This window comes from Pocillopora damicornis, chromosome 11 (genome assembly GCF_964200805.1).
Source record: "Pocillopora damicornis chromosome 11, jaPocDami1.2, whole genome shotgun sequence".
NCBI lineage: Eukaryota > Metazoa > Cnidaria > Anthozoa > Scleractinia > Pocilloporidae > Pocillopora > Pocillopora damicornis.
In genome coordinates this window covers 23386159-23398484 of record NC_142680.1, presented here as the reverse complement: position 1 = coordinate 23398484, position 12326 = coordinate 23386159, and the positions used below count along the sequence as shown (strand labels likewise).

Here is a 12326-nt window from a genome sequence, read left to right as displayed (position 1 = left end):
TGTTTTTTTTAGCCCCTAAAATTCTCTCAATAAGCCGTGAATTAGTGTTTCAGGGTAATTTTCTCTTATCAACCGAGTTGAAAACGTAAATTGGCCACCGTAAAGAGTTTTACAACTGACGTTTCGAGCGTTTGCCCTTCGTCAGCCTTTAAACTCTTTACGTCGGCCAATTTACGTTTCCAACCCAGTTGATAGCACTAAATTACCCTGTTATACTCTCCCACCGACACAGCACCACAGTTTCTTCAGAAACTTAGCCCCTTTGTGCTTCAGATTTTTTATTACACGCAGTCGTATGTGCATCTATTTCGCATGGAGCTCAGGCGTGATCTCTTAAGAAAGCACAACCAGAATATAAGCGCCAAGCTTTTTGTCAATGGTGGAAGTTAGAGCTGTTGGTGAAGTTTACGTAGAAGTTGTAACAACAAGGCAGTGGTGCATTCAACAAGAGGCAGATGTGATTGAAGACTTCTGGTACTCTTTTCCCAGCGAGTTTGCTAAAGCTCTTTGCTCCCACTAACGTCCCAACACTTTGATACGACTTCAGACTCCTTTAATGTTGTGGAGTTTTCATGCCGTCTTACGTGAGTATCAATCGTCGGTCGTATAAACACAGTACCGTTGGGGAACCATCAGGTAATTACTACATGCCCTGGCTAGTTGTGTTCCGCTTCCAATGAACAATATCTACAAGCTCGGTTAGCATGTTTCAGTTTGTTTTGTTGCTAAAAGAACTCTATCATACAGGTTAGTAGAAACTTATAGAAAGATTATTATGCGTTAATACAAGCGCAAGACAAATTGACAAGATGGGAGCCCCCTCGCATAAATTTAATCCTGATGTCTACGAAATGACCCACCTAAGACTTGGTCAGCGATTTAAAGATTTTCGATGCACTGGTACACTGATTCAATGCACTACTCTAAGGTATCTGGAAGCTCAACCGTGGAAGATCTTCCCTTCGTAAACGTTTGATACATGTTTCTTGCTCGTCAGAAAGAGAACCAAAGAATTCTGATCTGAGAAGGGGTAATTCAAATTTGAAACAGTCCCAAGAAAAACATAGCCTAAGAAATGCAACAAAACCACTGGATGAAATGACAATCCTTGTACAATGTAGATTTTCTTTGTGGACTACAGTAGTTCTTACAGCAATTCCTAATTGATCACAACTACTACCCATTGTCGATGTCCTCTGTCAGGCCAAGCTATAGACAATTTCTTTATGTACAAGTACTGTTATTTGTTATTGAACAAGCTGTAAACTTGTCTTCTTGCTAGACCCCCAAAATATGTGACCCTCGTCCATAAGTTTCAGTCACGAACCAAATAATCTGGAAAATTAAATGAAAAAAACATCTTTAATAAACCTTGACTTTAAATGAAACGAAGAAAACTTTAACGAGAAAAGCCTCAAAGCAATCAAAAGCAAGATAAGTAATGACTTAGGCCAACAAATATAGATGTAAAACTTTTCATTAAGAGTGAAGTGGAGTGGTATTAGGAATAGTGGCATTAGCTAATAGGTGCACAAGATGTTTATGCTTTAAAAAAAATGCTTTCTCAGGACATTAACACTTAAAAAAATGCTGTATCCATATAGTGTAAATGTGTTAGAAATTCAGACACAGCAATTCTTGTGTGGAAAGGTAAGAAACAGCTAAACAATCATGTTGAGGAGTACATCACATGCAGAGGTTAATGTAAAATTTTCAGCTGTTCTGATCATTTGCCATGGGTGATGATTGCTACATAGCCCTTTTGTTACAGAACAACTGTTCAATAACTGCATGCATTGTACAACTGATGTACTTTTTTGAGTTAAACATAGATACATAATTCATAACTTGACTGATACTTACATGACCATACACAGCATCATTATAATATTCCATAAACCAATAAAAATTCTGAAGTATCGAAGATTGATGATAAAGTCCTTCAATTTTTCACCTGCAATCGGAATACAATTAACAAGATCATATGAATGATACACATTGACTGAAAGGTTATTGAGATAATGTAATGTGCTGGCAGCTTCCTCCAGGGTTAACTCTGTGGTCAACCATTTGTTTGCAATAATTGGAGGCAGTTTTGCTGACCCAGGCAGCACTATCTCACATGAATCTCAGTGTACTGATGGAAAATAATTGCTCTACCAGTAGAAGCTTTCATTAATATATTAAATATTACTGCCATATATATCTAAACACCCTATACTTTAACCTTTCATATGGATTAGAAGGACAAGGCAGTTGGCCTCTTTAAAATTCTTACTGACATTTTTCGCATCATTGTACTTAAACACTGGAACTACCAGAAAAATATGGTAAGCATATCTTGAAATCAAAGATAAAATGCTTCTTAATCTGAATTACCAAGTGAAGGTTCTTCATTCTCTTCTCCAAATGAATCTGTGGGGTTCCTTTTTTTACTGTGTGAGTAAAAAATACCAGTTGATTAAAGCTGGAAATTATGTGGGTTTTGATTATTTCCTGCATCATGCACATTATGAAGTACATGGGATCATGTCTATAGTGAAATAAATCAAATATACCTTTAAAGACCAAACATTATTTTTAGAACTGCTTGGCAATATCTAGCAAACAATGAATACTCTTATAAAGTTTGCTCTCATAGAGGTTCTCTGAGGGAGCTGGGTCAATATTCTTAAGGTATAACTTTGCAAGAGTTGAGAACACAGTGGTTTCATGGTATGCTCAACTTTGAATATTTCATTAACTACATAGTACTTGGAATCATGTGATATTTATAAACGAACATCAGAAACACTTGGGAAGTCTGAAAGAACCTTTCAGATAAATTTCTGAAAGTTTCTTTCACCCTGCAGTTCTAAATGAACATCAAATACACTTGGGAAGTTTGAAAGACCCTTTTAGTAATATTCCTGCAAAAATTGCCACCCTGCAGTTCTAACTAGACATCAGATACACTTGGGAAGTTTGAAACAATATTAGGGTAGAATTTCTGCAGTAATTTCCACCCTGCCATGCATTTACCCACAGCATAATTTTACATGTGAACTTGTGTCTATCTGTCCTTTTCCTTATTTCTGACCCAGCATTAATGCAGTTGATGAATGTTTGTGTTCCTGGTGGCTTAGATATCCTACCATCTGCCTTTTTTGAGACTTCTGACCAATTTTTCATCTTCATCTTTGGTAGGGAATGCAAGCTTAGACATAAATGTTTATTTGTATTTATTACATGAGCCATAAAAATAACCAGACATTTTGCTTCCCTTTTCCTTTGTAGAAATTCATAGAAGAGGCATTTTTGGAGCAAGTACACATAACAGGGCTACCAAGGTCCAACTTGTCAGCATACTTTGAAGAGTGAGGCAGAACAGAAACGGATGTATCGTGAATCAATGAGATGTAAATAAGTGGCCCTTTATTCTGTGATTTCACGGCATTTTCAACAGACAATTTTACATTTCTTTTATAAAATAACTAATGAAAGAGGAACGAAAACCGTGTTTACATACGCTCATGTAAAATGGTTTTATGGCCAATCAGGGCGCACATACTATTTCAATTATTTTATAATTAATTATTATTGATTGTACTCACAGTTTAAAGTTCAGAACTGCACAGGCATTAATCAGCAAGGTGCTGCAAAGTTAAAAAAAAAGGGAATGATAATTAGAACATGATTGTTCAACTTGGTAAACTGTCTGACAATGTTATTTAAATCAATAAATATAACTCTTAATTATCCAAAGTCGTATTCACAAATTAAACATTCGTGGAAGTCCTCAAGGTGTTAGCGCTCAAATCTTTAGTGGTAATAAACATTTTGAGAAGTTTTTCCCACCAAAGTCAGGAATAAATAATCCACATCTGTAGCGATGAACCGTACATTCATCCGCATTGATCTTCAGTAACCTTGGACGCAACTTCTCATTACGTGTCATCTCACTTTTGGTTTTCCTTTGACACCAGTTAACCCAACAAATATCATCATGAGCTCCCGTGTAATTCTAAAAAAATCTTTTCCATGTGACGAGGAAGATCTACATACCCAGCAACAAGAATATCTGAAAGAAAAGCCATAATAACTCAGTAACAGTGATATTTTCAAGCAGCTCAACAGTTGTTTTGTTGATGTTTGGCCAGGTTACACAGAATGCCTGGCTACCAAGTTGAGTAGTCCTCAATCTTCTACCGGTCGTTTTCGGTAGATGGGCAGATGGTGCGGTTACTGCTGACCTATTACTAAAATTTACAGTCACATTTGCTTTACCTCTACAAATGCCTGTATTTGGCGTAAATTTTATAGTTTTTAGATTTAATTGTGAGACAAAACTTGAGATAACAAAGCAGTGACGACGCGAAACTTTCCTGCAAAGTTTGTGAACTAAGATCTAACACTTCAGCTGAAGTTAAGTTTAGTTTCATGAAATAATGAATGGTCCAGCCTTCCAAAGCTGGTTCGGTGTCGTGACCTTGGCTAAGAGTTTTACTAACTTTGAGAAAAACGGTTATTATTTTCGTAATCGAAAGATATGTCGGTCTTAGGAGTGGCTTCAAGATGAACCCCGACATTTTTAATACAGGCATGCGCTCTAACGGAACATTAATAAACAATCGAGGTTTTGCAAAAAGTTAGTTGGAGACCCACTTGACGTTTATGGAACGTTGCTCTTTCCACCTCGGCCAACGGTTTACACTGGCTAATGGATACGCCAAAGGGTGATTACTTAGGCGTATAGTTGGGTCATAGCAGTTAGCTGAAGAATGGATGCGCATCCGATAAATATATCAGCAATTATGTAAAGTTGATAAATATGCACATTGAACGGCTCGCCACGATGATTCCACAGAGTAATACACATCCAAGTGGGCACAGAAACTAACCCAATCAGAAGGTCAGCCAGCGCCAGCGCCAGCCTAAAGTAGGTTAAAATTAAACGCCTTGTAGCCGTGTACTTTTTATTTTATTTTATTTCTCGTTCAATGTTTTTTTTTTCTTTAGCTTTTGGAGTTGATAACAATGATTACTTTAATGTAATATGTTATTCAGTACCGATCAATTTACTTGTCTGTACAATGTAGCTGTAATTGTTAAACCCCACCAAGAAGTTTTCTAATTTATGTTATTATTTGTTCGCACCTGTAGTATTATAGTATTATAGGTAGTGTTTATGTTGTATTTTATGTAGCTGTAGCTTGTAAGTAATGTCCACTTCATAGTGTACATAATTTAAATGTATTACAAAATAAAATTTAAAAAAATAATAATAAAAGTTACCGTGCATAATATTATATTACATAGATCTTCAGTCAAAGTTTGTTGCTCTCTTCAGCCGATACATTCTCTTTTTCTTTTTGTTCAAACAGGGAGCCGAGTCTCCTAATGTTAGCATAGGACGACACAAATTCAGAGGGAGCCCTGGGGAGACACTGTTGGCAGCTTTCTATGCTCGTCTTACGACTCTGATCTGAAGTGATACTCAAGCTTCTTAAAGGCAGAGTGGACAAGCTGCTGTGGCGTCTTCTAAACACTTCATTCAAACCAGGTCCTTTTCTTATAACCAGACGCCGCAGAATCACAGCAATGGTCCTGCGCAGGTCGGTGTTTCGGTGAGAATACAAGAATGGATTAATGGCACTTGAACTGTAATGCATCCATTTAACAAAGTGCAGTAGGCGAGAAAAAATGATCGGCTTCGGGAGAGCTTTAGGATCAAACGTGGCCAGCATTGTCAAGGTGAAAAGTGGAAGCCATGCTATGATGAACAACAACGTTATGAGAGCGATGGTCCCACAAAGTTTCATCTACAGCAAGAAAATGGATAAACCTTGGTTAAGTTTTCCATCAGTGTACGGTAAAAGTTGCATTTATTTTTCGTCACTTTTACACTATGTACCCAGCCTTTTTCTCTCTCTCCACCCTTCTCCAACTCCCCCCCCCCCCGCCCTTCTCCATTTCTGCCCTTTCTCATCTTTTCTCAGAAGAAAGCGATTATACAAACCTTACCTCCTTATCTAAAGAAGACGTTAGTGTCTGATTTTGGCTCTGTAATTTTTTCCTTTTCATAGCAACCACAAAAATGCTGCCGTAAGCAGTGGTAATGATCAGCAATGGAATGAAGAAACAAGCACTTGCTGTAAGAATGGTGTATGGCACCTGCCAGTCCGTTCCATACTGCAAAGGCTGTAGTGAAGACAGAACAGCAGAGAAAACCCAAATTGATGCTACTGCAATGTACAAGGTTTTCTGTTGAAGACGGCGATGCTGAAATGGTCTCAGAATGGCGTGGGATCTTTCTATGCCGATAGCAGTTAGCTGAAGAATGGATGCGCCTCCAATAAATATATCAGCAATTATGTAAAGTTGATAAATATGCACATTGAACGGCTTGCCACGATGATTCCACAGAGTAAGACACATCCAAATGGGCACAGAAACCAACCCAATCAGAAGGTCAGCCAGCGCCAGTCCTATTATCAGGGTGTGTGTGAGAGCTCTGCGTAGCCATTTGTTTAACACGTAGGCTGAAACAACAAGGCTGTTACCACAAAGGATAGTTATCACAAGAATGCCATAACACGCCAACGAGAGGTATACCTCGGGTGAAGAGCGTCTCCGTTGTATATCTGCGGATGACGGATTGACCGGCTGCAACGTGGTCACGTTGCTGTCGAGTCTTGGGGGGTATGTGCTGGGAAATAACATCAAAATATTGTAACAATTACAGCCTCGTCGTGCTGCACAATATGCGCCTGTCTACAGTCTCGTAGCTTCGCGCGCCGTTTCTCCTTCAGTTATTTTATCATCAAGTTTGAAACATTTCTGTGGACAAAATAAATAAAAAATAAATGTGATGCTGATTTCCGATTGGTTATCGTAACTGGGCTGCTTGACCGTGATCAGTTACAAAACGTAATGTTGCTTCTCCTGCTATTAAGTATTGATTCTGAAACGAATTTTAGGAAAATTAATTTTTCTCTATTTTTATATCCTATCGTTTCTTGTGCCAACATTACACTAGGTGGTGATTTTTCCGTTAGGGACAGAGCGGAGGAGGAGGAGGAACGCCCCCATTCCCCCCCCTCCCACCACCATCGATGGGACATTGAACCTTCTGCTGCAATTTGATATGCTCTTCATGGGAATCATTCACTGCAGCAGATTACTAGAATGCTTCTTGTTTCTATGCAAGAACGGATGGGATTTTTACCCAGTTCCTCTAATCATTCCTGATAGGCTCAACAAAATTGATTAATTCCATGTAATAATTAAATTTTTTATGGAGATTAAATCGTTCATCCATAGCATTGTGCTTTCCCTTTTAAATTAGATTTTGTTCAGTATTATCAAACATCATTACTCAAACCCCAAGTTTGAAATGGCAAGGAGTTAAACTTCTGTAACGACAGATTTTTAACTAAATGTCGACAACTATTCCGTTCACTTGTACGAAGCACAGTTTGTGTCCACGATCAATATCGGTCACAGCCATTTTTATTTACATCGCCAGGACAGACGGTATCCTTAGAAGTAAAAGTCTGTTAAACTCGATTATTTTATGTACCGTTGCCTCATAAAAAGTAACTGGTGTAGAATCAATCATTTCTTGTGATTCAAGCAAAAGGAAACGAGCTCAATTATCAACATTTTGAAAATGAAGTCAAACTTGCAATTAATATTTTCTTATCCACATCATTTTTAGTTTTAAAAATTCAATTTGGAATACGCATCCGAACGCAGTTAATGTCACACGAGGATAACTGATCCATCTGTGTTATGAACCATACAATACCAGAAAGCAACATCGTACACGGACTTATAAAGGGTACCAACCTTTACGATGGGTGCGAACAATCATATCTAAGTAGTTCTTCTTTCAACCATCTGTAAACACCTTACTTAGCTTTGTGATTGAACAATAAATCCACATTTAGGTCTTCCATGGTTTTTTACCTTCAGCCAGAAACACAAAACACACAGTCGTAGGTGGGAGGTACAAACCTTTGTAATGTATTCGAAAAAGTACGAAAGCAATTTCACGAAACAGAAATGTTTACCTTTTCGAGACGACGAAGATTTCTTACGGGAAGGTTTTGGCCTTTATGCTCACTCTCCATATGTTTATCCCGTTGCTATCGTGCACATAACATCCGTTCGGAGGTGCATGACAAGCTTTTCCAGTGCGAAGCAATCACTTGATTGCGTCTTTTCATGCAGCCCTTTGTCTTGATAAATGTATTCATATTTAAGCTCAAAACACTTCCACTCATCACTGCATTTATCTTCAAAAAATTACTGGTTAGCGCACGTTCTCAAATCCCGACGGTAATTGCTATTTGGATCTTCGATTTTTTTTTTCATCTATCTCTACCTTTACTCACCAATGTTTTGATTTGACCGGCCGAATACCTCCTCTTTCAACGCAACTGAAAGTGTAGACGCATTACAGAGACTGAAAGGTTTTCAGTGATACAAAAATAATCCTCTACACATCTGGATTAAGTGAGCAATTAAGGTTAAAGTCCTAAGTCTTGATAAAATGTTTAGAATCTCTTGATTAACATTAAACCCTAACCATATCAAGTGAAGGCAGTACAAATAAACATGCGGATCTGTTAATAAATGTTTTTCTAATTTTCATCATATATTGACCTATTCTGTTTATTGAGATGTCGGCATGTGTACAAAATAGGATGGCTGAACTTCAGGTGAGCATATGAAAGAATCAGTTAATTACAACAATTAAAAGGACTTTACAGCTGCTCATTTTTAGCTCTACAGCTTAATTGCAGCCAGGTATCGAATTACTAATCAGACCTGTAAGAAACTTCCAGGAAGCTCAAACTGCGCACGAAGTATAACCATTGAAGTTATATAATGTTTGATTTCAGCCTTTGCTCCTCTTTGGCGTGAAAGGTGAGGAAAACATGATCTTCACATCGCCAGCGACCACTTAGTATTAATCTATTCTTACCAAAAAATTTTGGAACCCCTTGCGATAAATATTTTTGTTCTGTCAGCTACAAGTCAGCAAGTGAACTCTCTTTGAATTCTAGTAAATTATATTGCATTACACACGATATGGAAAGATTCATGTTTATTGAATTTAAAAACAACGTTGGATAGTTCGATAAACGTAAAATTATTTACAAATTGCAAACATTAGGTATCAAACTTATAATGATTTTCCTCATAAAGTAATGGCAGAATATTCACTTATTGCTGATATTTCATTCAGATGCCAAGCTAAGTTCTTCAATGTCACTTTTCTCCATGCGAAATAGTCTCCAATCCGGCATGCTTTTCGCTCCCAGTTTTCTGTAAAATCCTATAGTTCTTTCCGAGGAAGGTGAAACCCATTGCATTCTTTGACAGTCACACGACTTGGCAATCTGGTAGAAATAAAACCCTATTATAGTGGTGTTTTTTAGAGCTAGTTTTCTTGCTTACCAATAAAAGAAGAAAACACGAAAATAACATGGCATGCTCGGAAGCGCCGCTTTTGGTGTGTATTCCATCAAAACATTGCTGTTTGTTTGTTTGTTGTCATTGGAATTAAGTTACCTTCGCTATCGCTGCCATTAGTGAACTTCCTATCCCTTGACCTAATATGCAAAACAGAAACATTGATTTCGGTGATTAGTAAGTAAATAATCAACTCAGTTTCAAGTCTAATATTGTTTCCAACCAAATTAGATAAAAGAGATTAAATTACTATAAGATGAGATTGCTATCTTGTTAATATATTATCATGATTATTTTTGTGCTTTTTACACGGAGTAATCGTTAGCATCATCTTAAAGCTGCTTTTTCAGGCAGAAGTCACACGGTGAGCTCCATCAGCGAGACATCAACTTACCTCGAGCATTGGGAGTGACAAAAAGATCTTCCACGTATAAAACAGGACCCTCCCATGTAGAGTAAGTGAAGTAGTAAATGGCAACTCCTAAAGCCTCTATGTTCTTTTTTGGCGCCTCCAGGTTTTGTGTTGGAGTATGATCATTTAACTCTGATAGCAAATCAAACATTACTGCTATTAGTTCATTTAGTCATAATGTTAATCATCTGAGTTCCCTTCTCCACCTTCCCCTTAGAGGATTTGAACTTTGGACTTTGGGATTTTGTGGGTCACCGCTCTATGTGCTGCCATTGAAACACGGTGATCTTTGTTCCACCTTTTTGACAAAACCAGTAACATTCTCGTTTGCTGGACGACCATGCCCAAAATGTATTCTATTTTTGTGAGCCATTAACTTTCGTAAAGTTCCGCATCAACCTCGCTGTACAAACGTCAACAAATACTAGTGAAGGAAATAGTTTCTCAGTATTCCCTTGTTCGGGTAACAGATAAGAAGAAAGAAAAATGACCCAGTACTGTACCTTCGATATTTTCTACTCTCTCTTCAGCAATAACACAGTGAAACAAAGGGTGTTTGCCAAATCCGTCACGAAGAAGCTCTATAGTAAAACACATGTTTAGTAACAAGTAAACTCAATTAATCTAAAGAGTATATGCAGCTGTAACTGCACTCGAAAATTGTGTATACCAGAAGCGAAAGAGATTGACGACCTCTATCCTAAACTTGATTTTATTCAGTGCAGTTAAATTTGGTCAATCGCACTTCTAATTTTATTCAATGAAACATGGTAAAGCTATCTATCACGTGATACACTAGAGCCATGCCTCCTGACAGTGCAGAGAATTATATAGTGTGTTTACGTCCATCTTCTTTTCGGTGTTTTATAAATGCATCTTATACCCTTTTCTCCGATCTTCAGCTCGTCTCTCTTGCCCAAGTAATCCGCAAGATCCTGCATTAGAACAAGGTTAATTAGACTAGTTTCCCGAATGTTTATAATCGTAGTCTTTTGTATTTGCCGAATCATGCAACAAGCATTTTTTCTTTTTCTTTTTTTCAAAATCCATCGGCTCTGAGGTAAATATTTATCTCGGCCGATGGTAATATTAACCTAAGTCCGATTTTTGCGATACAAATTTTTACTGTTTCTGAGAGTTACTCGATCCGTCACTTTATAGTGATTTTTCTGACATTTCCATGATTTAAACTTCAATCATTTATTTTAGAACTGCAGATAAATTGGTGAGGTTGTATTCACCATAATTATAATTAAACGTCGATTCATTTTAAAAACACGTAAGATTGGATCACTGGCAAGGTAAACTATATTTTGTAACAAAAATAAAAAAGCGTTGATATTTTTAGGTGCATCTCTACGTAAAGAAAAATCCTGAACAACTGTGTAACACAATTGTTCAGAAGGAGCTCGACCACCCGCTAACTCGAGTTGACGAATTTTTGTACTTTTAAATTTTCATCGTCAAACGTTTGTGAAATAAAGTTCACCCGGTCGCCACACGTTTCGTTGATTACTCGAAAACCCAATTAAAGAGAATATCTTAAACGAGCAGCAGGAACCCCTGACCTTGTCCCTGCTCATTGATGTGATGAAACTGTGTTCATTGTACCTGAATCATCTTTGCAATGGAAGGTACGTCCTGTCTATTTGCTTCTCGAACTCCGTAATGTGACTTGAAGATTATAAAATGAGAATTTAACAACGGATTGTTGAGAGGTTGGCAGGCTTTGTTCTCCATCAGTTATTTTGTTCTTTCACTCAAGCTACGTGCAGCGAATGTTCTCTTCTATAGTAAGAGCTCTACAAGGTTCGTGGTGATATTCTGAAAAAGAAGGAGTGAGTTTTTTTGTATGGTGCAAACATATGTGACGAAGATTGCTCGTCAATTTCCGTTGTATTGTGTTGATTTTGCTCGGCTCTATTCGTGTCAGGCCGAAGACTTATGTGCGCATTTTCGAATCAGTTCGGAGAAAATTCTCCGATGAGTCGATACCGCCGACTAGAAGACTTCCTGCCTCACTAGTTCATAAAGTATGAAAAGGCACCTTTCGTCAGATAAAAAAAAAATGTTGGAGTTCATGTTTATAACTATGAACGCCCAGGAGGAAGTCGCGGATATTTCTGGGTCAACTGTTATATTTCTAACTCGTGTATTTGCCGTCGTTTTGCCAAAATCTTAGACGACAGGACCTCTCTGTCAATAAAGCTAACTTACTATAAACAGGATGAGGTTTAAATCCTCATATTGGACTCAGGACAAATATTGAACATCTTTGTTTACTAACAGATTAAATTCATAAAATTAGACCAACACAGAATGATATGAGTTCATTAGATTTTTTGTTATTTTATGAAATCACTGATGACAATATTTAGACAAGTAACGGAATTACACTCAGAAAAATATTTGCTCTTCCCGCTCACCTTTAATGACGTCATTAAGTCACATG

The 12326-nt window shown here is 37.5% G+C and overlaps 3 protein-coding genes across 4 annotated transcripts; all 3 read right to left on the bottom strand.

Annotated features, from left to right (window-relative positions):
• Window positions 1-240: 240 nt before the first annotated feature.
• Window positions 241-4158, bottom strand: LOC113678392 (small integral membrane protein 7-like). Its single transcript, XM_027195274.2, has 5 exons — window positions 4045-4158; window positions 3594-3635; window positions 2380-2435; window positions 1864-1954; window positions 241-1335 (listed from the first exon to the last, which is right to left on the bottom strand). Exons 1-5 carry the CDS (start codon window positions 4074-4076, stop codon window positions 1320-1322), a joined length of 237 nt encoding a protein of 78 aa, XP_027051075.2. The 5' UTR covers window positions 4077-4158; the 3' UTR covers window positions 241-1319.
• A 129-nt stretch (window positions 4159-4287) lies between these two features.
• LOC113678280 (D(1) dopamine receptor) lies at window positions 4288-8212 on the bottom strand. 2 transcript variants are annotated; one of them, XM_089187325.1, is made up of 4 exons: window positions 8055-8212; window positions 7831-7950; window positions 6004-6819; window positions 4288-5801 (listed from the first exon to the last, which is right to left on the bottom strand). In XM_089187325.1, exons 3-4 carry the CDS (start codon window positions 6700-6702, stop codon window positions 5307-5309), a joined length of 1194 nt encoding a protein of 397 aa, XP_089043451.1. In that variant the 5' UTR covers window positions 6703-6819; window positions 7831-7950; window positions 8055-8212; the 3' UTR covers window positions 4288-5306. The 2 variants fall into 2 exon arrangements, with proteins under 2 accessions (XP_089043451.1, XP_027050960.2); XM_027195159.2 differs by lacking the exon at window positions 7831-7950.
• Window positions 8213-9194: 982 nt separating this feature from the next.
• LOC113678306 (diamine acetyltransferase 1-like) lies at window positions 9195-11827 on the bottom strand. The gene is made up of 6 exons (XM_089187100.1): window positions 11486-11827; window positions 10758-10809; window positions 10378-10455; window positions 9857-10006; window positions 9562-9602; window positions 9195-9389 (listed from the first exon to the last, which is right to left on the bottom strand). The coding sequence occupies exons 1-6, from the start codon at window positions 11612-11614 to the stop codon at window positions 9228-9230; spliced, it is 612 nt and encodes a 203-aa protein (XP_089043226.1). The 5' UTR covers window positions 11615-11827; the 3' UTR covers window positions 9195-9227.
• Between the last annotated feature and the right edge of the window lie 499 nt (window positions 11828-12326).